Source organism: Furipterus horrens, unplaced genomic scaffold, assembly GCF_987537825.1.
Source record: "Furipterus horrens unplaced genomic scaffold, mFurHor1.1.pri manual_scaffold_3, whole genome shotgun sequence".
NCBI classification, from domain to species: domain Eukaryota; kingdom Metazoa; phylum Chordata; class Mammalia; order Chiroptera; family Furipteridae; genus Furipterus; species Furipterus horrens.
The window spans coordinates 10,267,501-10,293,671 of NW_028327173.1; the positions used below are offsets into that span (position 1 = coordinate 10,267,501).

At 55.6% G+C, this 26,171-nt stretch overlaps 1 protein-coding gene across 1 annotated transcript in view; it reads left to right on the plus strand.

Annotated features, from left to right (window-relative positions):
- Positions 1 to 23,628, plus strand: part of ARHGEF10L (Rho guanine nucleotide exchange factor 10 like) — a 115,185-nt gene extending 91,557 nt beyond the window's left edge. The window contains 4 exon segments of the mRNA XM_090268681.1: positions 13,997 to 14,171; positions 20,959 to 21,081; positions 22,292 to 22,566; positions 22,568 to 23,628. Of these exon segments, the coding sequence (XP_090124807.1) occupies positions 13,997 to 14,171; positions 20,959 to 21,081; positions 22,292 to 22,566; positions 22,568 to 22,831 (837 nt within the window). The 3' untranslated portion in view covers positions 22,832 to 23,628.
- Positions 23,629 to 26,171: the final 2,543 nt, after the last annotated feature.

Consider the following 26,171-nt stretch of genomic DNA (forward strand, 5'->3'; position numbering starts at 1 on the left):
TTAATAAAGCCGCGCTCCGCTGCTGCTTGGAGTGGAGAGGAAGCCTCCCGCCCTCGCGCCCGGGCTCTGGAAGCAGCTTGGTCTGGCCGCTGCTAATAACCTCCCGATCTGCACGGCCACTCCACGCTTGTCTCCTCTGAGTGCCTCGCACAGCGAGCCTGGCTCGGAGGAAGGGGATGGAGACGGGGCTGCTGTTGTAGCTGCTGTGGCCTTCCATGTGCGCCTAGGGCTCTGCACCTGCAGGAAAGGACCCTTGTACCATCTTTGCAGCAGAATGCCTCACTTCAGAGGGATTGTATCACCCCGATCCTCCCTAGGCTCCAGGAAACCCCATTAGGGATTTGAGATACTTAGAGCTGCGCAGGGCTCTGAGCCTGGAGGAGTGTACTGTTGACTGAGGGTGTGGCTCCTGTGTCTCTGGCTCAAATTTGAAGACATGGGGGGTTAATCTGGGGGATTGTCTTAACTCTAAGGAGATCTCACCCCCAGGAAGTACTAATAACCAACCCATACTGAGTACTTAATGGGGATCAGGTATGCATTGCAGGACTTTGCATGAATTAACTCATTGAATTCTCAAACCACTCTCTGAGATGAGCATTGTTATTATTCCCACTTTACAGATGAGGAAACAGAGGCGCAGAGAGGTTAGGTGACTTGCTCAGGGTCACACAGCTAGAGGGAGGCTGAGTTGGGATCTGGGCACAGGCATCCCACACCTAAGTCTGTTCTTCACCTTTGTGCCAGTCACCCTGGTGGGCTGAAGGCTCAGTCACCTTTGGGCTGCATTGTCCCCTGCAGTTTCTGTCCCATCAAGTCTTGGGAATTCTCATTTGTTTACACACCCACTTCTTTCACCAACACATCTTCCGGTCCTAGGATTGCACCCTGCTCACATTTTTTTGCCCAGTGTCTGTCCAGCTCAGTAGCTCACACAGCAGGTGCACTGGTTGTGGAGGATGGACAGGTGGTACCCTACTTTCCAGGCCTTCATGACGGGTGCTGGAGGGATGGACATGAGGGAGACCTGGTCTCAGCTCCTCAGGAGCTCAGAGTCCAGTATGGGACGGTCAGTGTCAGCCAGAATGAGGAGGCCCATTGGGAACCCAAGGGAGGTGCAAAGAGGGCCAGACCCGGCTGGAGGAAGGACGGGAGCAGGGGAAGTTCTTGGAGGGTGGGATCCTGGAGGAGGCTGAGCACTGAGGCGTGAGGGAAGAGAAGAGGCAGGGCGGATGCTCCGGGCAGGGAGAGCCCCATGAGCCAAGCTCAGGCCAGAGACCACCCAATGTGTGTGGGCCTTGGGTGGTGTGGTGGCTTCCTGGGGGCGGGGCCTCCAAGATGGGCCCGCCCTGGGCTGTCTCCATGAGGTCCCCGTGGCCTGGGTGGCCCGGGCTGGCTGCCTCTGACCTTGCTGAGCAGTCTGTCTCCGGGTTCGCCGCTTGCCCTTGAACTGCTTGCTCAGCTCCTTGATCCCAGTGGAGGCAGCAGCAGGCTGTTAAATAACCATCTAGCTGGCCGGGGTGTGTATCAACACTGCTTCCTCTGTGTTCATTATCTAGATCCTGGGCCACCTTCAAAGTCTAATCCAGTCGTCTGGAGTTCATTTTAACCGGTTGCTGGAGGGGAAAACCGGCTGGGGGACGATTGTTGCATCTTCATTAAAAAAATAACGTGTTGGGGGGCAGGCCGAGAGGAGACCTGTGGTCCGTGGGGTCTGCTCTGCCAAGTGGGGGCGGTCTGGGCACCGGGCTGGGCTTGCTCCCTGCTCATGGGAGGGTAGCAGTAGTGACAGGGGTGGGTGGTGCAGACAGGGCTGGGCTGTGAGTGTGTGTGTGGGGTGGAGCCGCACGCCGCTGCAGAGACCAGCTGGGCCCGTTCTGTAGCTGGGGTGTGGCCTGGAAGGCAGGCCTTCTGCTGTGGTCTGTGGGCCCCGCTCCACAGCCGTGCCTTTGCCTCTGCTGTTCCCCTGCCTGGAACATCATTCCCACAGCTTCTCTGGGCAGCCCCTTCTCACACAGGTCTCAGTTGAGCTACCTCCTCCGTGGGACCGGTTCTCGTGGCTCCATCAGTCACTTGCGCCCCCAGTCACGGCCTTGACACATTCCCTGCCTTTATTTTCATTGAAGCATTGACCCTGGCCCGTTGGCACCCACGGGGCTGTCCTGTTCCCTGGTGTGTCCTGGGCCTGGGCCCAGCATTGTCCCTCGGCCAGTGTTGGTGGGAGAAGGGGAGAACACCCTTCTCTCTGTAGGGCAGGTCCCCAGGCGGGGGGCTGCTGGGAGAGTGCCGTGCCCCATGCCCGTTCTTTCTGGGTGGAAGGCTGACCATCTGGGCAGGAGGACGCTCAGGGCGCCTGTGTCAGCTGGAGAAGTGTCCCAGGGGGATTGTGCCTTCAAGGAAGCAGGGCAGAGAGGCCACCCCTGGAGAAGGCGGGAAGGAATTTGGTAAAGGGCTTGCCAGAGGGTCTTGTGCCCAGGAGGGATGGGTCCTGCTTGAGGGGAGTCACTTTCACAGGGCAGGGGGATTCGGGCAGTTGGGACCAATGTCAGTGGGACGTTGGTGCTCCTGGCCCCGCCTGCTGCCCATGTTTGGGTACCAGACCGGCTCCTGCCTGCAGGGCTGCTGTGAGGGTTCATTGGGGCAACCCACCCCGGGAGATGCCTGCCTGGACCACCACGCCCCCTCCACACACCCTGGATCACACCTCTGCACCCTGGTGCCGCAGAGCCAGCCGTTCCCTTTCATGTTACTGTTCACGGCTGCACCTTGATGTTTTGGGGATGATCACTGGATTAACTGGACTGACACTCTGTAGGGCAGGACATGTGCGTTAGCTCCCATTGCTCCCCTGTATCCTGGTGCTGAGACCAGGCTGATGCATCGTAGGTGCTCAGTGAGCGGCTGCGGAGGACGGAAGGCTTTTACGTTAGGGAAATCCGATAAGCGTGGAGTGGAAATGCCTCCCGTCGGCTCGGCTCCCGGCAAGCGCACCAGCACCGATGCCTGTTGTCACTAAGCACATCAGGTGAGGAACTTCTCAGGGTTCCTGGACCCCAGCGGCCCTTCCCCACCCGTAATTTTCACGTTTAGTGCCCAAACTTAGTTTGCATGTATTAGCTGTTGTAAATCTATCATAACAGTGTGATATGGCATGAATAATGCATCACTGGGCTGTATTAGTTTTCTGTCTCCTATCTTATTTATGACACAAAATGGGTGGGAATTTGCCAAAGCGAAATCCAGGCGCAGGGCGTCTTGGGTAATGGTATGCAAATTGAGATGAGGGCGGAAAGATCCACCAAGTCCCCCTTGTGTGCAGGGAGCTGCCCAGCCAGGCCCTGCATTCTGGACGCCAGAGCCTGCAAGTTGGGGTCACCTCATTCCACGGAGTCATATCAGTTCAGCAGTTCTGCCTTAATTTTTTTGTCTGTCTCATTGTTACTGCTGTCATCCTGTTCTTTTCTTTTTCTTCAAATTACAAGTTGGCAGGTGAAACTCGAGAAATCGATTTTTCTAAAGGTTGTGGAGACTTTCCTGGAGTCTCTGACAGTAACAAGGTCCAGGAGGATGAGCGTTTAACAGCAGCATGAAGAATTGAGGTTTGATGTTCTGAAGAACTTCCTTTTAGGAGGCTTGTGAAAGACAGGGTGTGGGGGTGGGTTTGGGGGCCCTGGGGGCCTCTCCCTGGGGGAGTGCCGGGGGCCCCAGGTCTGTGGTTGCTGACTTTGCTCCAGTGTCTGTGGGTAGTGAGGAGGTTTCTCAGGGCATGTCTTGTGGAGCTGGGAGTGGCTAAGCTCAGGGCTCCGGGCCCCTTCCCTCCTCATCTGGAAGAGCACAGATCTTTCTTGTATCCAATGTTAAGTACCCCCGCTCCCCAGTCCCGATTTATGATGATGAAAGGATGTTGGGGTTGGGAAAAAAAGTGGTTTGAAGCTGTTGGCTCAGGAACAAGTTCTGTGAGGCCGGGGAGAGGGAAAGGGAGACAGTAGGGGGAGGCAGACGGAAGCGGACACTGCGGAGGGAGTGGACGGGGTGGGGGGGGCTGGAAGTGTGTGGGGGGCAGCAAGCGGCAGTCCTCCTCCTTCTGGGACCCTGGGTCCCCAGTGTCTCCAGCTGCCAGGGGCCGTCTGTCCTTCCCTCCACCCCTCCAATGTCACTCTCCCTTCTGAGTGCTGCTGCAGGGGTCGGGAAGGACAGACACCAAAGGAGCAGCCGCCCCACCCCCTGGAACCTGGCAAGGACACATGGGGCCATGGACAGACCCGCTGGGTGCCAGGCCCTGTGCTGGGCCTTGATACAGTGGAGGCTGAGGCCATGAGCCAGAGCAGGGCTGCGGGTTTGATCACAGATTGAGTGAGGTCACAGGGGCAGAGGTTGAGGCCTTGTGATGCTTAGTGCTCACTCGAGCCATTAGGTGCTGTCACCTGAAGCCTGGCAGCCTGGCTCGGGGAGGGGCTGCCTGGTGGGAACCTCCTGGAGAGGCGTTCCGGCTTCCCCTGCTGCCGTGGGAGCGGCCCGAAGGGTGGCCGCTGTGGGCTTGGGAGCTGGGCTGGCTGGCTTCAGCCCCTGGCTCTAGCGCTGATTGTCTCCAACCCCCACCCGTACAGCAGGAAAATTACAGAACCTATCCCAGGGCTAAGCTTGATGCACATGGAACGCAGCGTAAGTGTCCGCAGCCATTTCCTGGTGATGAAAGACTTGGTCAAGGTCACAGCGAACTCCCCGTAGGTGGTGAAGCCAGGATTGCATGGTGTTTCTGACCCCGTGCCCGGCCTGAGGCCTGCGGTCCCCCGGGTCGGGTGGTGCGTGTGCACCGGCATGCTCCCACAGGACTGCTCCCTCCGTGTTTCCTGTGGCGCAGGTGCAGGGGTTGAGCTGACTTCCCGTTTGCTTTCCTTCTCTGTCTCGAGGCCCTCCTCACTCCCTCCCTCCTGCACCAGCTCTTCCCTTTGGCCCGAGTTCTGAGCTGCCCAGGGCTCCCAGCTACCCCAGCCCCCTCACCCCATGGCCTTTCCACGGCCACTGTCCTCTGCCGACCAGAGGCAAAGGGCCTGGGCAGGGTCTACAGGTGCAACTCAGTCTGCTCTTTGGAGCTGGGAAGCAAACAGAGCACAGAGCAGCCATGGTGGGCCTGGCTGCTGGGTATCTTTCCTGATCAAAGCTCCCATCACTACTCACCCGGTTTCAGAACCGTCCAGGCTGCCTGTTCCCCGGCCCTTCCAGTCCCTGGCCCAGGGGTGGGCACTGACCAGTATTTCCCTCCCCGCACTGGGCGCTGGGCTTCAGCTGTGGTTCCTGTCCTCACGGCCCTGCCCCTCTGTGGTGGGTGTGGTGGCGGGGGTCATGCGGTTGGCTGGGAGTTAGCTCTTACTGAAACTCACTCATCTCGGAGGCTGTTCCAAGCCCTCAGCAAGTAGCATCTCACATGGTCTTTACAACAGCCCATTTTAACTTGAGGAAACGGAAGCAGGAAGTAGTAGGGCTGGGGCTTGAACCCAGGTAGTCTGGCTCCGGGCCCATGGCCTCCCTATCTCCCCCAAGCAGGAAACAAATGACAAGATAATCTTGGGCCGCAGTGAGTGACCTGCAGAAGGTGAGCCAGGCACTCAGCTCGGCCTGCTGCGTCCAGGACAGGTCGCTCTGGCTCTGAGTCTCGCTTCCTCGCCTGATAGAGGCTCGGGGGTCCAGCCGCCTCGTGGGGGTGGCAGGACGCTGTGAGGTGAGCTGAGCTGCATGACTACAACCTGGGTGTGCACAGGTGCTGGACATACATGTGCACAGGTGCTGGACATACGTGTCCCCAGTCTGTACCGCTCAGGCTTCACAGGGTCCCCACTGTGGCTGGGCCAGGGTGGGCACCGGGCAGACCCCTGGCTCAGCCCAGGCACCTGCTTGTACAGGGTAAGGATGGAGCAGCTGCCAGGGCAGAATCATGCAGGTGCTTTGTGGCCCTGGTGGCAGCCAGCCCATCCTCCCCCCTCAGGTGTCCATGGAGAGGGACGGCTATGCTGGCTTGCGTAATTAAAGAAAAGAGAAGGAAATTAAGTAGCGCTAATGAGGAGGCTATCAATAGCCCACGTTCTGAGATGCTTTTCTTTTCCACTTCTTCCAGGATAGCCAGACGCGCCGGAGGATTTTAGTGTGTTGTGTATGTAAGGCAGAATGTCGGTGCGGCTGCAGGGGACAGTCCCCCTGCCGAGGTACTTTCTGTGCCTTTGTTTGGGCTGTGGTTGGGTGGCAAGGGGTCAACCCCAACCTCTGGGCCCACCTTCTTCTATGCTCTGTGACAAGTAAGGCTTTAGGACAGGGAAGTTTAGCTTTTGGGTGGGCAGCTGGCCATCTTTCTAGAAAAATGCACCAGAGACACCAAGGTTTGCACAATCAATTCCAAAATAGGTTGTTAAAGGTTTGGAACTGCCTCTTAGTTTTTTTTTGTTTTTTTTTAATCCTCACCCGAGGACATTTTTTCATTGGTTTTAGAGGAGAGAGAGTGGGGGGTAGAGAGAGAGAGACAGAGAGAGAGAGAGAGAGAGAGAGAGAGAGAGAGAGAGAGAGAGAGAGAGACACTGATTGGCTGCCTCCCGTGTGCACCCTGACTGGGGATCGAACCCACAACCTTTCGGTGTATGGGATGATGCTGCAACCAGCTGAGCCACACTGGGGCCGGGGCTGGCTCTCAGTCTTGAAGCTGATGGGGATGTCCATTCCCTCCATTCCTTCTAGTTTTCCGTGGTGGCCCTGAGCTAGGAGAACCCAGCATCCCATGAAGTCTCTTGTTAGTCAGGAATGACGTTACCCTCACTGTACAGATGAGTCAACGGAGACCAGAGGTGCTACTCAGCTATGGGTGAGAGGTGGAGGTGGATGCCTCCATCAAAAACGCACCAGGAAGGACAGATCCGCTTCGGGCACACAGTCCCTCAGCCCTGATTACTGGAAGCTTTGGTATCCTGCCCCTAAGATGAGGATAGGATGGTGGTGCTGGGGTGCGGCTTGGAGGCGGAGTTGTTGGGGTGCTGGCAAGTGCTCTGTGGCTGATCTCTGGGCCCATGGCGGTGCCCCCAGGCTGGCTGGTTGTGGTGACTGAGCAGGGAGTGGGAGGCAAGACCCTCTTCACACCACACACCCTGCTGGGGCACTCTGCCTGAGTGCGGGTGGGCAGCACCGAGCTTGGAGCCTGCAGGTGAGGCCCACGCCTAGCTTGGCCCCTGTCCAGTGGGTCACCTGGGCTCGTTGCACCCCCTTCCTGGGCGTGCTCCTCTTTTTTCATAGGGGTCTCCGTGAGGCCTGGGAGGGGCCTGGTGCCCAGTAGGTGCCCAGCAAGCAGTAGCTGCCAGCCTTCTGCCTTTGCCTCCGCTGCTCCCGGCCCCCAAAAGGCCCCGCATCCCTTCCAGGCTCCTTGGTGTCATCTTAACGCTAATGACTTTGAATTCTGAGCTGCTCACCTGGGAATTTATAGAAACCAAGCACAGAAGCGTCACCTGGAGGCACATAAATATTGTACGACTGGAGGCTGGGCTGTGTCAGCGCTATTTGGGGCAGTGTCGCTCACCCGGAGTCCTCTGTGCGGACGCTTTGAGGCTGCGGGGAGTGGGCAAAGAGACACGACACCCAGTTTCCTCCCGGCCCCCTCGACCAGCTCCTGACTGCAGCCACGGGCATGGGGCACTCACGGTGTGTCGCCCTGTCCCCGGAGCCTCCCAGCACCATTGACAGATGAGACAGGAGACCCAGCTACCTGGCCAGCGCTGGGCTGGGAGCCGGGAGGCAGACCCAGGCCCTCCTCTGGCTGTCATCTTATTAAAAAAATAGCTTTCTGCCCCTCTAATATTTTATTTTTAAAAATTTAAAACTATAAGAATGTTGATAGCATGGTACAATGAACACATGTGTATTCTTCACCTAGTAAACTGTTAACATTTTGCCATAAATTTTCTGCCCCCCCCCCATATTATACATAGACATGCACCTTTTTTGGGGTAAACAATTTAAAAGTCAGATGTGGACATCATTACCCTCCCCATCCAAATACTTCAGCATGGCTCTCCTACATAGTAACTTCAGTAACATTGTTCCCAGAAATTTAACATTGGTGTACTGTCTGTATGTACATTTTCCCAGGTATCCCCAAAATATCTTTCATAGCTTCTGCCCCCTGCCCTGTCTAGGATGTAGCTGAGACTGCACAGTGCATTTGGTTCTCATGTCTCTTTAGTCTCCCTTTGATCTAGAATAATCCTTCTGCTTGCGTACGTGCATGTGTACATGATATGGACTTTTTTGAGACGTCCAAGCCAGTGTCTCCTAAAAAGCCCCACAATCTGGAATTGACCAGCTGTTTCCTTCTGATGAGATTCGAGTGTTGTCCAGATTCTTGGCCAGATGAGACTTGGCTGGCCGTATCCTTGTTCTCTGGGTGAAGGTGGGTCCGCCAGGTCTCCCCATCGGAAAGGTACCGGATTCCCTTCATACTTACTAGGTCACCTGCAGGTGATTCTTGGAGAATTTGTGAATATCCTATTCCTCAGCAAACTTTCACCCCAAACTTTCATCATTTAAAGAATTCTCCTTCCTCCCACTTGGCCACTTTACCCTGCCCCCCCTTAACGACCACTGCAAATTCATAGGATCTTTTAAAGTCCAGTGTGCTATACAGTCTAAGACTCTCACTGTTATTTTTGATGCTCCAATTGTCTTGGATTGGGCCAATAGGAACCCCTGGGTGCTGACTCCTGGTCCTTAGGACACTGTCATTCTTTGAGCACTTCCTTGCTTTTCTGCATTGGGAGGAGGTCTAGGCTCAGCTGGTACTGCCCCTAACCCCAGTCAGCCATTTCTCCAGAGTGCCCTGGCTGGTTCCCTTCCATGGGGATGGCATGTATAAATCAAGATCTGGGGTGCTCACTGCTGCTGGGGTGCCATTGCTTCCAGACCCTTTCAGTGGACAGAGCCAGGAAGAAAATCTGAAGTCCACACTGAGATTGCAGAACTTCAGCCTGATTCTGTCACTCCACGCTTGACTACTTTCTGTGTAAACCCTGGTCCCAGTAACAACATCAGTGTACTTCCGTCACCCTGCATAGTTTTCGGATAGCTGTACCTGTCTCCCCACTTCCAAAGCCTACTAGGTAGAGTTAAGGATTTCTTCACAGACCTGTTGTCCTTAAACAAGGACCAAGGGTGTGTCGTCAGAGTGCTGAGTTCCCAGGCCACTTGAGTGAAGTCTTTTCTACATGGGTGTGACCATGTTCCAATAAAACTTGATTCACTAAAACAGGCAGCAGGCTGGTGTTGCCCAGGGCTGTTGTTTGCAGCCTCCAGTCCAGAACATCAGCAGTTCCCGCTGCAGGGGAAGCCGCTGGCAAATAGTTGTGCCAGGACCCTAGGGGCCGAGGGGGCAGAAGCGCCGTGTCTTTCAAAGCCCAAAGGAGGGGTATGACTGGGTTGGTGGCAGGTGGCCCTTTCTTGGGGAGAAGCAGGTTAGAGGGTCCTTAGAGGGTAAGGTGCACCCCCCACCCCATTCCTGGGCCCCCAAGACAGGCCAGCGATGAGAGGAGGCGTCTGGAGCTGAAAAATGGGAAGCCATGACCTGGGTTGGAGTGCCAGGTGGGCAGAAAGGAGAGCTTGATGGGCAGCCAGCCTCCCCTGGCAATTTCTGAGATCGCTTCTGAGCAAGCAAATACCCCATTTGGGAAACAGAATAAGCTGTGTGGCTTGTTAGCACCGAGCCCATGGGCAGCGAGGGCTGGGCCTCAGTGCCGCCTGTCTCCACCCGGGGTGCTATGCTCAGCTTCCTCAGCCCCCCTCGGGCACCCATGATGTCACTGCTCCTGTCCTGGGTGCCCGGGAGGCCCACGCGGGACTCCTAAGACCTGGCTCCTGTGAGCAGGCTCCTGGCATGGGGAGGGGTCCAGGGGAGCCCAGGGGCAACTGAGGGGTTGGGGCTGCTGTGCTGTTGTTCTGTGTACCCTTGCCCTTCCCCCACCCGCCTTGTCCCTGGCCTTGTCCCATCGGTCCACGCAGGCCTTGTGCAAAGCCCTTCGGGCCTGGAGACAGACTTGTTATGCCTCTGGAGAAATGAGGCTGGATTTCCACTGCTGACTTCTCTTTTAATTAGATTCTGACGGCCCACTCAGGGCTGGCAGGCCTCAAGTTCAGGGGCATTGCCCTGTGGGCCCAGGCCTCGCGGTTTCTGTGCGGTTTGGCTTTTTTGGAGGCAGAAATGCTCCTTCTGTGCAGGAGTCCAGCAGGAGTCCCACGGCACATGGGCGAGCACGCACCCACCTTCCTGACGGTGCGTGTGTTTGCGCGTCCGTGTACAAATGTGCGAGCTGCCTTTGGGAAGGTCTGGGCAAAGCACGCTGGGAGCCCCTTCCACCCTGCTCCCCGCCTGCTCGTCCCCCCGTGCACTGAGGGCAGGCGCTTTGGGGAGTCAGGTTGAACCTCAGTGTCTCATCTGTGATTGGGTTAGTGGTTCCTTGTTGGCCTGTCCCTGCAAGGCCCCTTGGGAGGTGTCCTGTTTGAACCCGGTCTTGTGCCTGTCGAGGGGGCCTCAGGAGAGCTGTCCCCGGTGCAGGCTGGTTCAGGAAGATAACACCCCCCCCCCCAACCCCACCAGGGTTTCCTTGAGGGACGAGCCCTCAAGAAAAGAGAACCGTGAAGGGCTGAGTGAACAAGGTGAAGGGATTAAGCAAAAAAAAAAAAAAAGAACTCAGACACAGGCAGCAGTATGGTGATCATCAGAGGGAAAGCGGGGTGGGGGAGGTAAAACAGGGTGAAGGGGAATAAATGGTGATGGAAGGAGACTTGGGGTGGTGAACACATAATACAATATACAGATGATGTGTTATAGAATTGTACACTGAAATCTGTATAACTTTATTAACCAGTGTCATCCCAATAAATTCAATAAAAAGGTAAAAAAAAAAAAAAAAAGGAAAAGAAAAGAAAGAACTGGAAGCCAGCATTGCCAGGGCTGTGGGCAGCAGATCTGGGGTGACAGGCCAGAGAAATGGAAATTCTGCACCCACCCCTGCCACCCCCAGCACTGCTTGGACTGGCCTGGCTTTGTGGAGGCTGTAAGGCATTCTGCGTTCCCCCCAAGTTCCAGAGGCTCCCTGGCTGAGCCCCCAGCACCTGGGCCTTCACTGCAGTGGGGATGGGGTGCTAAGGAAAGAGGGACAGAGGCCCCCCCCCCCCCCCAGAGCCTGCAGTCTGAGGGAGGAGATAGCTCCCCACCCTTTGAGTGTGCTCGGCCTGCGTGGGACCCCCTCCTCACCTCTGGGGAGCCCCCACTTTGATGGGGACATGTGCCTCTGCCCTTGATGAACTTCCTGCCTGAGAGGGAGCTACGGTTGCTGCTCTCGGGGTCCCCCCAGTACGGGGTGAGTGGTAGAACCCTGTCTCCTGGGGGGCAAGACATCTTTCCTCCCCTCCCCACCCTCCTCTGGGGATCCTTGGCTTTGCGGTTCCCCCAGCCCTCAGGCCTCCCCTCCCGTACTGGGTCGCAGAGCTCAGCCATCAGGGACTAGCTTAGAAAAAGCAATTTCGTTGGCCATCTCAAAGTCTCGCCCTCCTGGGTCCAGCACTCCGATCAGGAGTGAGCTTCGCGTTCATTGGCTTGGCTCTGCCTGGAGGACACCCTACCCCCACCAGCTTCTTTATCTCCATGGGAAAGCTCCTGGTGACTTGAGTCGGGAGGGAGTTGGGGCTGACGCCCTGGCTGGAGTGACTCTGCAGCGTGTCACTGCCACTTCCTGCTCACTAAGCTCACGCATGGCCCAGCATTCCAGCCTCCTGCCACACACAGCGGATGAACTGGGCTTCTTTCAGAGGTAAACCTGATGATCAGGTCGCTCACCAGCTCAGCCCCCTCCAGCACGTCCATGCAACGAAACGTTCACTGTGGATTTCAATGGGGCCTGCAGTGATCTGGCCTCTACCCACCTCTCCCACCTCTGTCTTACGACCATGCCCGTGACACTGACCACTTTTCTGTTTCTCAAGCACGGCAGGCTCATTCTTTCCTGCTCTAGGACCTTTGCACCTGCTCTGTCCTCTGCCTGGAATGCTTTCCCCTCCCCCACCCAATTATTCCAGCGCTGATTCTTTCGCATTTTTTTTTTTTTTTATGTCTGATTAAATGCTACCTCCTAGAGAGACTTTCCTTGGCCACCCAATCTTAATGGCTCCCAACATTTTTTCTATACAGTGGTTATTGTTTGGAGTAATCTTGATCTGTTGATTCATTTCAATGGTCTCCACACTGGGACACATACTTCATGAGAGTGGGCCCCTTGGTTATCTCATTCACTGCTATCTTCCCAGCACCTAGACCCGTGCCAGGCACATAGTGGGAGCTCAGGAACATCTGTTGAATGAATGACAACATATTAGGACCTGGGCCTGTGCCAAGCTCCCCCTCACCCACGTCCCTCTGATCCTCATGACGACTTCTACTTACAAATGGAAACTGAGGCCCAGGCCTGTGAAATTGCTGAGGGAATAAGATTTGATAGCAGGTCTGATATCAAATACATGTTCTCTCCACCATTTTCCTGCAGTTTCGGGCTTCTGTGCTCCTTATAGATAAAATGGAAATGACAGAAAACTGGTAAGGATGACAGTCCTGAGGTACTGCCCCTGGACTAACCCTCTGCATTCAGGGTTCCCCTCCCCCGCACTTCTTCCTCCCCAGTTTTTTGCACTTACCGCTAACATTCACATTTTTCCTATGTTCTCCACACAGCCTCTGTAAACAACTTTGAACGGAGGTGGAGCAGTCCACCGAGTAGATGCATCAGAGTTAGCAGACTGTTCCCAGCGACTGAGTATTTAGGTGGTTTCCGGTCTGCTGTGCTAGATTTGTTTATAACTGAGTAACAATGTTGTAGATGGGACTCAAGTGTCCCTCCGTTCACTCTGTGACCCCATTTTACTGTGCGCTGCTGGTACCTGTGCTGAGCAGGGGTACTGCACTGAAGGGCCTGAGGCTCAGTGTCTGCTGTTGGAGTTCAGTCCAGGGTGGAGGGCACTGAGCAGAGCCACAGAGTGGCGTAGGTGTCACCTGGCTGGACAGTGGAGGGTGGCATGCAGAAGGAAGTCTGATGCAAGGGTGGTTGGGGGTGCCTCATGGAAGAGGGACACCGCCCTGCAGGGGACTCTTCAGATGCTGGCAAGCTGTTCCCAGAAGGGCACAGAGCACATAGGTCCTCATGAGGGTGCAGGCATGGTTGTGTGCTTTGTCCCAAGCATCCTTCTGTCACAGGCTTTGATTGGTCTGGAGTGCAGGGAGCCTGCTGGGAAAGAGTGGAAGCGAAGGTGGGCCTGGAATGCCGAGTTAAAGAACTTGAACTTTGTCCTGCAGTGGATGGGAACTCTAACTATTTGCCTTCTCTCTTTTAAAAAAAGTTTCTTTTCTTGAAAGATCAAAATGACCTATACACCTATAAAGACAATCAAATAGCATAGAATGATTCATCCCCCATTCTGCTCCCTGGGAGAAAATACTTTTCACCTGTTTCTGTTTTTAATTCACTGGCACTTTCCTCAGGACTCTTGACTTGTCTGGTAGCCCCTGATTTATCACTTTCGGACGTTCTGTGGTGTCTCCCCGCCATAGAAGCTGAGGATTTGCCTCACTGCACCCATCTTCCTTCCCAACAGCTGCGCTGGTCGCCTTTGTAACTTTAGATAACACAGAAGCGGCTGCCTCCTCCCTGATCCTGTCCACCCCCTAGAGCCGAGTATGCGTGAATTTCTCTGTGCTCCCTGTTCAGTGATGCCATGTGGGTAGCTGGAGCTTGGCCCCGTTGCAAGTATTTATAACACGGAAATTGGCAGACACGACACACCGGAATGCCCCGACCATTAAACAATTACCAACACGCACTGCTGGGCTTCTGAGGTGTCCTTCCAGCCTCACTGGTTCAAGCTTGGCCCCCGGGTGTTTTGGCAGGCCCAGCCCGGCACCGACACCCCCCATTCTGTGCCGCAGCAGAGCTTCGAGGCGCACCAGGATGAGGCCGTGAGCGTGACCCACATGGTGAAGGCGGGCAGCGGTGTCTGGATGGCCTTCTCCTCCGGCTCCTCCATCCGCCTCTTCCACACGGAGACGCTGGAGCACCTGCAGGAGATCAATATTGCTACTAGGACCACCTCCCTCCTGCCAGGTGAGGCTGCTGGTGGGGGGTGGGGGGCATTGTCCCAGCTGTCCTGGGCCTGTGGGGGGAGGGAGCAGACCTTAGTGGACCACGTTCCACAGCCAGGCAGAGGTGCATCCTGTCCAGCCTATCCCATGCACCCTGGTGGGACCCTTGGGTCAGCCTTAAAAACTGGGCCTCCAGCAGGGAAAGCAGCGGGTTTAGAATGCAAACCCAGGCCTGTCACTTTAAAGTCCTTCTGGCTGTCATTGCGTGTCCCCGTCACCCTGCAGCACAGTGGGCTTGGGCTCGCAGGAAGGGAAGCTCTGAGCTCAGTGGGCTCTCCCAAGTCACGCAGCTGCTAAAAGGCCGCTCTGGGTGGGAACCCAGGCCTGTCTCCACCTGCCACTCCTCAAGTTGACAGAAAAACCAGTTCTGCTCAGCACCTTCAGGACAAGGTGAAGGGAAAGGGAGAAGGCCCAGCAGGGGGCTCTTTCTTTAGAGGTTTTTCTAAGAAAGGCAACTGTCCCTTGTAGTTCATTGCCTGGAATTTGGAGGTCGGGGGAGGTCCACGGGCTTGGAGAGCATCCCCCTGGGGCCTGTGCTTCCTCCCACACAGCTGTTTGTGAGCCGTGGCAGAAAGGGTTTGGTGTGAGTTCCCCTAACATCCCACCCTGCCCTGTATCTGAGGCCCCCGGGGAACTGGCCACGGGTATGTCCCTTACCGTCTGCTGCCCATGCCACTGCCCCGACCCCTGCAGGCTGTGCTGGGGCAGCCAGGGTGGACACCTGCGCAGGGCCCATTCCTACCCCCAGCTGGCCTTAGAGCTGTCCACGGAGCCAGCAGGCATCAGCTTGCCTTGCCTCCCTGCTGGGCCTGGCTTACACCAGACAGACAGATTGACCCGTGGCTGGCCCGGGGGGGACAAAGGAGCTGTCCTGTGTAAGCACCGCAGGCTGGGCTGGTGTTAGCAGCTGGGAGAGCTGAAGGGCCCCCGGGGCCAGGGACACAGAGCAGGCATGGCAGGCTGGGGGCCTGGAGCTCATTGTTGCCAGGACTCCCAGATGGGCTGTAGCGTATGCTCCAAACAGCTGTGTGCTGAGCTGGGAGACTGATCTTCCTGCCTTGTGGGGCTGGGCCAAGGGCAGGCACACTAGCCAGCACTTCTGGGGCCGTGGGGGGCCTCTGTCTTACCCCAGAGGCCTGGTCCCTAACTCCACATAAGGCGCCTGGAAAGCCTCCCGGTTTCCTCTTCCTCCCGGCTAGTCACGACTGCCTTAGAACCAGGGCTTGCGGCCACAGGGTCTGGTGGTTCTGGCTGGACCACTGTTGGGTCTTGGGCAGGTCTGTTTGCCTCCTGAAGCCTCTGGTCCCTCTATGGAACTGGAAGTGGTTCCTGGCTCCGGGTAAGTGCCATCAGGCGTGGGAAGACACCTTGCCCAGGTGTGGGTGTGGTGGGTACACCAGGAGAAGAAATGCCTCCTTAACATGTTTGTGGGATGCAGTAGGGGCTTGTGGGACCTGCGTTCGGGTCTTTTTTTCTTTCTTTCTTTCTTTTTCTTTTTGCAGCTTTAGTTTTATTGTATTTCATAGGATTTAGCCATTATACAAAGTAAATCCATTTTAACTACGATAAATGTGTCTCTGCATCCCAAAAATATTTCCACATTCATGCTGATAGCTAAAATTATTTCAAGTTAGTGGAACAAGGAGAAACATGGGTAATCTCATGGGCCTTTCTGATCTTCTCAAGTCTCATCTGTGGGAGGGGAGGGGAGGGAGAGAAAGAATCATGGCTGTCAAGGGGCTGGCGGCCAGATTTGTGGTCGGATCCGGCTGCAGGTGGAGAAACAGCGGCTCCCACTGGCCCAGCTCTCACTCACTGTGTGTGTTTAAACGTGTCTCCACATCCACGGACTGACTTGTTCTTTGCAGTGACCCTTTTAAAGGGGACAGTGTTTGTCACGATGATGATTATTTATGAGCCAGGTAAACCGAGGCCCCGGAGGTTAAGGGACTGAGTCGTAGCCCTCTTATGCATTGACTGTGCAGCATCCCCCTTCCTGGGCCTTAGTTTCCCCATCTATACAATGAGGGGCCAAGGTTTGAGCCAGGGCTTGACCATGCTGTGTAGGGCAGTCAGAGTCTGGCAGTGGGCAGGCCCTGCTGGAATCATGGCTCTGACAGCTTAGACCTTCCAGCCCTGTGCCTGGGAGCGAGTGGGGACCTCTCTGATCCTGGGTCCCCGCCTCTCAGGGAGATATGGGCCTGAGCAGTGGGACCCCTGGATGAGTACGTCTTGGTCCCCGATGGTACTGTTCACTGTCATCATCTCCACCATGTCTTCTTGGCCATCCCTGCCCCTTGTCACACTGGCCCTGTTGACCTTGCATCTACTGCAGGGCTCCTTGCTCAGACCCCGCCCCCAAGTCTGTGCCTTTCCCACCTCATCAGCTACATCAGTGCAGACAGAAGCCATCCCTCAGCTTGCGGGAGCTCTTCGGGGCTGGCCCTGGGCACGTCTGGGGTGGGGGCCGAGGTTCTGGGTGCAGGGCTTCCCGAAGCTTCCCAGGAGCCTGACTGTGCCTAATCAGCAATACCAGGGAGCGAGGGCCTGCCAGGCCAGGGCCCCCCAAACCCGAGGGGAGCTGGGCGAGAGCTAACCTCAGGTGGAGGGCGGCTTCCCTTCCACCCCACCTCGGGCCTTGGCCGGAGGACAACAGAGCAGGACTCTTAAATCCTTTATTAGAAATATTTTTAAAAAGGCTTTTAAGTATTTTTCTTCCCCCATGCCAGCAAATGAAATAATTGCATAATTAGTAATAAATTTGTTCCTCCTTTAAGCATGGGTTTTTTTTTTTTTTTTTTTTTTTTTTAAGGGAGCGTTAAAAATTTATTATGCTTCCTTCCCCCGACCCCTGTCTTCCACTCATGTACCCGGCTGGTATTAATGCATTTTTGAACCTAAACTCCCTCCTCCTCTTAACGAGACAGGTCATTAATAAAATGTTCTCCGAGAGCCTGAGCTTTTTAAAGTTGTATATCTCCAGATAGATGGCTTGGGTGAGTTGAACACTGCCGCATTAAGTCTCTGTGATAAAATATTTATCCACCATTAGAATTTTTTTTTCTTTCGGACTGCTTGTGAAGTGCCGCGCTCCTTTCCTCGGGGGTGGGGATGGGCTGGGGGGAGGAGGAGGGGCCCCCGAATGAGGCCTGACGATGAAGTCGTTTCTCAATTCCGGCTTCTCTTTCGTTTTTTTTTTTTTGCTGCCTGCCTTTCGCTGGCCTGGGGTGGGGGTCAGGGGCTGCAAGGGTGCAGGGCATTAGGAAATGGCCTCCTCCTGGTCTCCAGGGCCCCAGGGCCCTGGAAACCGGAGGCGAGGCACTCGAGGTGAAAAATTTGCCACTGTTGGTTTTATTGTTTTTGTGGGTTTATGGCTCTGGTGGAGCTGGTCTTAAGACATTAGAGTCTAGGTCCTTTTAATAATTACAGCTGTTACCCTAATAGCCTCCATTTATTGATTGTATACTAGGGCTAAGAGCTGCGCTCAACTGTGTACATATATTATATCTCACATATACTGTATATATTCTAATAATCATAAAAGCGAGCAAGGTAGATTTGTAATATCCATTGATCAATGAAAGTGACTTATTAATTCACACAGTTAGGAAGGGACGTCAACCCCCACTTCCTTTCTCACTCTCCACGTTCATTCATCCTCTCATTTGCGCACAGATACTTCCTGAGAGCCTGCCACGGGCCAGGGACCTGGGGAACTGACTCGGAGCGCACAGACAGGTCTCCGCCCTGGTAAAGATGGCACTGGGGACGGCAAACAGTACCAAAGCAAAGGGAAAAGGGGGTGTAGTTATAGACTTGGCCAGGGCAGGAGGGAAGACAGCTGATGCCGAGGGGGAGCGTGCAGCCTGAGCCTCTTGCTCCGCTTTCCTGGGGGCCACCGGGAGGGCCACTGTGCGCCCGGAGGCGTCCTAGTGGTTTGGAGCCAGCACTTTCTGGACTGACACAGGCGGGGGGGCGGGGTCCCAGCTCCGTGGACCCGCGGCTGCTACTGCTTGTGAAATAGTCCCTGTTTGTCAAGGGACGACCTGGCCTTTTTTTCAGTGCGGTTTGCACACCTACATTGAATCGACACTGTGGGTATGACTTTCTGAGTTTGCATCACGCCCCAGACTCACACACCCGCTGCCTGCTGACAGCTCCCCTTGGCTGCCTGCCGTGCATCTCCAGCCGCACACCGGCAGAGACCCGGGACTTCCACCCCAAGCCGGCTCCTCCGACCTCAGCCAATGGCACTGCCACGGACCCCGCCGCTAGAGACGAAACCCCTCGGAGCCCCCCTTGGTTCCCCTCCTTGTCTCTCCTCCCACTCTCGTCTGTCAACAGGTCTGTTGTTCTGCTTTAAAACAGGTCTTGGACCTGTCGGCTTCTCATTTTCTCCTTGCCACCACTGCGTCTTGGCCGCTACCACGTTGCCCTCCATTCTCCATAGTCACGTGGCTAAAGCACTCCTCTAAAATCAGGTCTAGCACTCGCTGCTTAGACCTTCTGGGAGCTTCTCATCGCACTCAGGAAGAGCAGTCGTAGTCCTCACCCCGACCCATCTGCCCCCCTGACCTCTTTCAGGTCATCTTGAGTTTGCCCTCCTCCCCCGTTTGTTCCACCAGCCTGCTGAGTTTATTCTTGTTGCAGGGCCTTTGCACATGTTGTCTCCTGGGCTTTTGCTCACATCTCAGTGCGGCTGCCTCCTGTCTGTCCTCCTGGTCTCACATCCTCACACCTGCCTCCCCATCCTTCCTGGAAGCAGACTGAGGCGTGGAGACCCAGGAATCTCGCTCTCCCCTGCCCCCCACTGCCTACCCCATCACTTCATTGGACTCTTCTGCCTCGTGTTTATGCTTCCACTTCCTCTTTCCCCTCTCCAGTGCTGCACTGCTATGGTAGCCACTATTAAAATAAAATGAAATTAAAAACTTAGTCCCTCTGTCCCCCTGGCCACATTCTAAGTGCTCAGGAGTCACATGTGGTTAATGGCTACATAATTGGACAGTTTGGTAGAGAACATTAGCATCATGCCAGAAAGTTCTAGAATGTTTACTCCTCAAGAGTGGAACTTTGTGTGTGGTTCCCGCTCTAGCACTCAGCAGGTGCCCAGGGATGTCCCAGGGTGGTGAGTGAGTGGATCGGTGACAATACAGCACACTGCATTAGACAAGGCTGTGTGAGCCCCAAGATGGAAGCCCTGCTTCCTGGTGACTGTGGGACCGTTGGCTCTGCAGAGGGGGCCCTTACACCGACATGTGTGGACCTGAAACAGTTTGCGCAAGAGCAGAGGGGCAATTCGAGCATCAGGATCTAATAACCAGAGGCCTGAGCTCTAATATCCTCACCTGGCAAATGGGTGTAACGTCTGCGTCTCCCACGCCTCTCTCCGGTTGCAGGGCTGACGTCAGTCCAGAGCAAGCATGGGAGTGCTGCCGACATCCCGAAGCAGGATTTCTCAAAGTGTGGTCCCTGGACTGGCCTCCTGGGAAGTTGCTAGAAATGCAGTTTGGAGGTCTCCCCTCTCGGGGTTGCCTCTGGGTGCTGGTGCACTCCCAGAGTGAGGCCCACGGCTCTCAACATCATTTCACATATCATGTGGCATTGTTAGTGCTGAGATACGTGGTATGAGTTAGAATTTCCTTTGAGGGAGAATAAGCGTTTTTCAGTAGGGCAGAAGGATTCAGGCAAGAAGCGAGTAGGACTTCTGCAAAGGCAGGAGTCCGCTCCCAGCCTGTCCCTCACGCCCACTCTCACCGACCAGGATTGTTGACAACAGAGCAGCGAAGACAATGGCAGGTAGCCCCTGTCTGCGCACCCAGCATTGGTTTGTGTGATTTACATTCATTGATGCATTTCATCCTCAGGACAAGGCTGTGACTATCATCATTGTCTGCTCTTGCAAGTGAGGAAACCATGCACAGAGAGGTTTAGGGACTGCCCCTGGGTCACATACCTAGGAAGTGGCAGAGCTGGCGTCTGAACCCAGAGGCTGGCCCCAGAGCCCAGCTCTCGGCCACTGTGCTGTGTAGCCCACACCGTTCTTTCTCCCTGTAAAGAGCAGTGAGACCCTCCCTGCCATCGCTTTTTGCTAAAATGAAGAGACAGCAGCCAGGAGATAGTCAACAGGAATAATCTGGGCTGACATCAGAAACATGCTAGTTCCTGGCACTGAGTTTTCCATTTCACTGTTGGGCCCAGGGACTGCGGGGTGCGCTTTGCCCTCCCTGGAGGAAGGCCCACGTGGGTGAAATGTCAAGCCCCAGCTGGAAATTTTGGGGCTGCGACACTTCTCCAGTTTCTCTCGCTTCATGCATCTACCCTGGCCCCTCCCCGTGCATTCCATCTACACCAACATCCTCTGCACCCTCAAACCCGCATCTCCCCAGGTTTCCTTGGCTTTACGTCCCAGGTGGCTGGTGGTGACCCTGGTGTGGGCTGCCCTGGGCCCACCCACGGTGCCAGAGAACCCAGCCCTGTGTGCGGGCAGCACACATGGGCCAGCACTGCGCTCTATGGCATTGCCCCACTGCATCCTTGCAGCATCCCCGAGTTACACAGGGGGAAACTGAGGCTGGGTGAGGGGAGCGCCTCCCAAGCCCCAGGTCTTAACCACGCCCCACCCAGGTTCTTGCTTGTCTCACTGGAGGAGCCCAGACTGTACTATTTCCTCAGCTGGAAGTGGCTCCCAGAACCCACTGCTGTCCTCCAGGACGGTGGGCTGCTCACACTGGCCCCTCTCTCTGCAGGCCAGAAGCACCTGTGTGTCACCAGCCTCCTGATCTGCCAGGGCCTGCTCTGGGTGGGCACCGACCAGGGTGTCATCGTCCTACTGCCTGTGCCTCGGCTGGAAGGCATCCCCAAGATCACAGGTGAGGTCCTGGGAGCTGCAGAGGCCGGGGCTGTGGGGGTGGGGGGGTGGCAAATCAGGCCCAGATGTTTGCATGGGGGTTATTCTCCAGTGTGCTCTGTCATCGCAGGCGGCTCTGCCGCCCAGTGCAGTGAAATCATCCCAGCTCCACAGTCTCCCACCTTTGTTCTGAGTCTCAGTATACCAGCCTGGCCAATGAGCACAGTAATGCGTATTGGCCGGATGATGTGAGGAAAGACCGAGGCACCTGATTAATTGATGACAGAGGCTCTGCTGGGCCCCTTCTGCTCCCCTCCTCCCAATAGCAGCTTCAAAATGTCCAGGCTCCAGAGCGAGAAACACCTGAGGGCTCTTGGGGATGGAGGCCGTGTACAAACGTGTGTGCAGGGATTAGAGGAAGGTCTGCCCTGCCCCCTGGCACTGGGGCCCAGGCAAATAAAGGTGGGGTCAGGGAGGACCCCAGAGCCCCAGGCCTCTCTCTGCCTCTTCTCGGAGAGTGATGACGAAGTGGCCGGAGAGCAGGGTGAGCAGGAAGGAGGAGCCCTGATGGTAGGTAGGCCATGCCAGCCAGGCCTTCAGCTCTCTGCTAGAGAAGTCTCTCTCTCTCAGTCCTGAGATTTCTTGTTTTCATCAGATAGGTCCTGTTGTTCTTCCCAGGCTGGGTTCTGGCGTTGTGGGGATGTACCAGGCAGAGACCCTGCCCCCAAAGCGTGACAGTCTGGGGAGGGTAGCTGTAGTCCAGGGTGGCAGGTGCTAAGGTGCGGGGTGGTCCAGGGACCGCGGGCACAGAGGCAGGAGTGATCAGCTCTCCACGGGTGAATTCCAGAAGGATGTGCTGTGGAGGAGCTGGGGCTGGGCTTCCAAGGATGAGGGATGGAATCAGGGTTAGGTCCTCTAGGTGGAGGCAATGGCTTGGGAAAGGCTGAGCCATGGAGTGGCTCAGGCAGGGAGCTGCAGGCGCTTTCACACTGAGGTCCCCCAAGTGGTTTATAAGGTCACTCCTGTCCTCCTGCTGCAAAGAAAGTAGCCCTGGAACGTGGGAGAGCCCTGGCCCAGACCTGTGGCTCTCTGGCAAGACTCCCACATAAATTGCAGTTAACAAACAAATAAAACAAACCCACAACCAGAAAGTTCTCCCAGAGACGTGTGTGTGTGCACCTCAGTTAAAGCTCTGGACCTTTGGGCCCCTTCTCTCTGCCCCATTCCTGCAGGGAAAGGCATGGTCTCCCTCAATGGTCACTGTGGGCCTGTGACCTTCCTGGCTGTGGCTACCAGCATCTTGGCTCTCGACATCCTGCGGAGTGACCAGGAAGAGGCTGAGGGCCTGAGGGCCGAGGAGGACAAGCCCGACGGGCAGGCTCCTGAGCCAGCACCCGCTCCCTCCAGTCACGTGGGCCGAGAGCTGACCCGCAAGAAGGGCATCCTTCTGCAGTACCGCCTGCGCTCCACGGCCCACCTCCCCGGCCCGCTGCTCTCCATGCGGGACCCCCGTGCCCGTCGACAGCTCAGCCCTGGAGCACAGTGAGGAGGACGGCTCCATTTACGAGATGGCAGATGACCCCGATGTCTGGGTGCGCAGCCGGCCCTGTGCCCGCGATGTGCATCGCAAGGAGATCTGCTCCGTGGCCATCATCTCCGGTGGGCAGGGCTACCGGAACTTCGGCAGTGCCTCGGGCGTTGGTGGGCGGCCAGCCCCGTGTGGGGAGACGGACAGCACCCTCCTCATCTGGCAGGTGCCCTTGACGCTATAGCCCCCACCCAGGGGACACAGCTGCAGCTATGCCGGGCTCTTGGCCTGCCAGGGCCCCTCCGGCCGTCCAGGGTCTCCCAGGGAGTGTGGATGGAATCACCTTCCAGGGACCTGCACGGGGCCGTGCGGACAGCCCTGGATCCCTAGTCACGGCCCCAGGCAGACGGGCCTGGGTCTCTAGTAACTATGTCAGCAGAGCAGAGGAAAACTTCTTCTTTTTTAGGAAAAAAAAAATTTAGAGTGTTTGGGGGAAGGGCTTAGGTTTGTGGAGAGGAAAGACTCCTCCGGAGGAAACAGCCTTTTAAAAAACAATACACGAAACCTCCCAACTGCCTGGCAAGCCCAGTGCCTCTTGTCTGGGCCGAACGGGGCTCAGAGGTGGCCACATGCCCCTCCTGGAAGGGCATGTGCGTGTGCGTGTAGGAGAGCGTGTGAGCTGGTGTGTGAATATATATAAATACGTATATATGATGTATATGATCTGTGTATAAATAAAGTCTGTACATATTGGAGCTCTGGGAGATGCTGGAATAAAAGGCAAGAATAACAGGTCTTGGATGGAGGGGTTTTTCTTGGTGGGATGTGCTGGGGAGGAGACAGAGAGCAGCTGTCACTAGACGGGCTGTTCTGGAGGCAGGAGGGATGCTGCCCTCAGCAGGAAGGATGAAGGTCAGGCATCAGGGGGACGCTGTGACAAGAGCTGGCCCCAGAACTACTGTGCTGTTTGTGGCCTCCATCGGTCACAAATTGCTGTTTAGTTTTTAAACTTAATGAATTAAAATTAAATTAAATGACAAATTTCGTTTCCTAGTCCCATTAGCTGTGTGTCCAGTGTGGCTTGAAGAGCCCCGCAGGTGAGTGCCGACTATCAGATGACACGGAGGTGACTGTTCCCATCACCCCAGCAAGCTCCCTCTGCTCGAGAAGGGGCTCTTGGGAGCTGCTTTTCCAAGTATTTTTTGAAAAAAAAAAAAAAAAAAAAAGGCTGGCCCCCCAGCACTGGAGTGGTATGAAGGCAGGAGGACCTGGCTTGGAAGGAAGCTGAGGACTTCTCCAAGCGGAGGGCGGGGTCTGGGGCTGTTGCTGTGGGCTACAGAGCAAGGCAAGGAGGGGGCCGAGGTCTCTGGGTCTGAGGGAGGATGGGGTGAGTTCCGAGTGGTGGGAGCAGAGCCCAGGCGGTGGGGGGGATTGGCATACGGGGCTGTCTGGGGTCCTGGGTTCCCTCTTCTGGCTCAATCTCCATCCTTATATTTCTAGAGCTGCCTGCACAGAAAAAAACAAAACAAAATCCAAACCGACCACCCCAGAGGGAAGTGTTTCCTCTGTCTTCCCACTCATCCGCCTCTCTGTCATCTGTCCGCGTGTCTGTCCACCCACCTGTCTGTCTGCTCTCCCTTCCACACTCACCAACAGCAACAGCACCAGGATACAGGGGAAAGGAAAGCAGGGCTCCGCGGAGTGGGGGGGCCAACCTCCTAACTGGACCTGGCCGCGAAGTTCAGCCACACTGTGGGAAGCCAGCGGGAAGCGCCACCACGAAGGGGACATTGCAGCTAGGTCAGAGGGACAGCACCTACTGGTGGTCACTCATTCACATCCTTTGAAAAACCCTTGATCGGTCTGCAAGCCAAGTGTTGCTGGTTCGATTCCCAGTCAGGGCACATGACTAGGTTGCATGTCAGGTCCCCAGTTGGGGGCGCGAGTGAGAGGCAACCACACAGTGATGTTTCTCTCCCTCTCTTTCTCCTTTGTCCTCTCTCTAAAAGGAAAATAAACAAACAATAAATAAATAATTTTAAAAAAGAAAAAGAAAAACCCTTGAACTTCTGCTAGACTCAGGCACTGCGTTCATTGCTGGGGCCGAAGAGGGGAGTAAGGCAGTGGTCAGCCCTGCCCCCAGGGAGTGCATGGTTAGAGGGTAGGGCAGGCACAGGTGTGGGCTTGGGGGCGGGGGAGGGCCTCTCAGAGAGGGCAGCCCGTGCAGAGGTGGGTTGTGTTGCAGTGATTAGCTTTTTGTCAGAAGGCCAGTTGTCCAGTGAAGGTCCCCAGGAAGTGCGGAGGGCTGTGTAGGGAGGAACCATGGTCATGGGCGCTAAGCCACGATGTTCCCTTCCAGTTGGACCCATCTTCTCTGGGCCTCAGTTTCCCATTTTGTACCACAGGGAGACTCACTTCTGTCCTGCCGCCTCTCACGGGAGAGGAGTGTTCTATCCAAGTACAAGTGGGACAAAGAGCACTGTGCTCAGGTTCACTATCAAATACCCTGTCTGGGTGGGGCTACCAATGAAGGCCTTTATCCTGTTCATCAAATGCCAGTCAAGGCTTTTCTGAGAACAATGACTAATGAGTAGAGGCTGCTTGGGACAATAAGCAAGCCTGAAGTCTAGGATCCAGCCGGCCTTCGTGCAAGTCCAGCTCCCCCGAACCACGACACCCTGCGCTATTGCTATGGCCGAGGCGTAATAAGCCCACGGAAAGCCCCTGGAAGGGTCCTTCAGGGCAGCTTTGTGATTATTCCTCATAGCAGCATAGCCTGCCTTGCTCCAAACTATTTGAGGCAGACTGTTTTCGTGAAGTCCCCCTCTTGCGCAGGAGCTGGGCCTGAGAACTCTGTGGGTCTGTTAGGTCCTAGATCTGTAGGCCGCTCAGCTGAGGGGGACCTGGGAGATCTAATGGGCCTATGAAATCCACCTGTCACCAAGAAAATGAGGACTTTGCTACTACAGTGAAATTATCATATCAGTCAACACTCATTTCCAAGTCTCTTACAACATCGAGGCGGGGGAGGGGGGGCGCTTCAAAACAGCTCCCAGTCCTGTAGGATGTGCTTTGCATCTGAGAGGAGGCCCTTGCTTTAGATATTGATCAGAGGAACAGCAAGCAGGGCACTTTGGGAGTGTCAGCTCATTTCACTCAGCCACTCACCCTGTCTCATTTGGCAGGTGAGGACTCGGAGGCTCAGGGATGTGAAGTAAATTCCCAAGGAAGCATCTGGGCGCAGGCTGAGGTCCTTCTGCCACCAGAGCCAGATCCTGAGCCACCAGAGACTCCACCTCCAAGAGCGAAATTTTGACATAAACACAGCAGAGTTCCTATTATGCTTTCTCCACTTCCTAGCTGTGTGACGTCAGGCAAACGTCTCTACCTCTCTGTGGGTCAGAGAAAAGATAATCAACAGTTCTTGCCATGGGAATAGTGTCATCCATTCAGTATTTATTGAAAGCCTACTATGTGCCTGAGCCTGGATCCTGGTAGGTGCTGGGGAGACTGGTGAAGAAGACAAATGCTGTGTACACCCTGCCACCCCATTCTACCCGTGGGGGCAGAGGGAACAGACAATA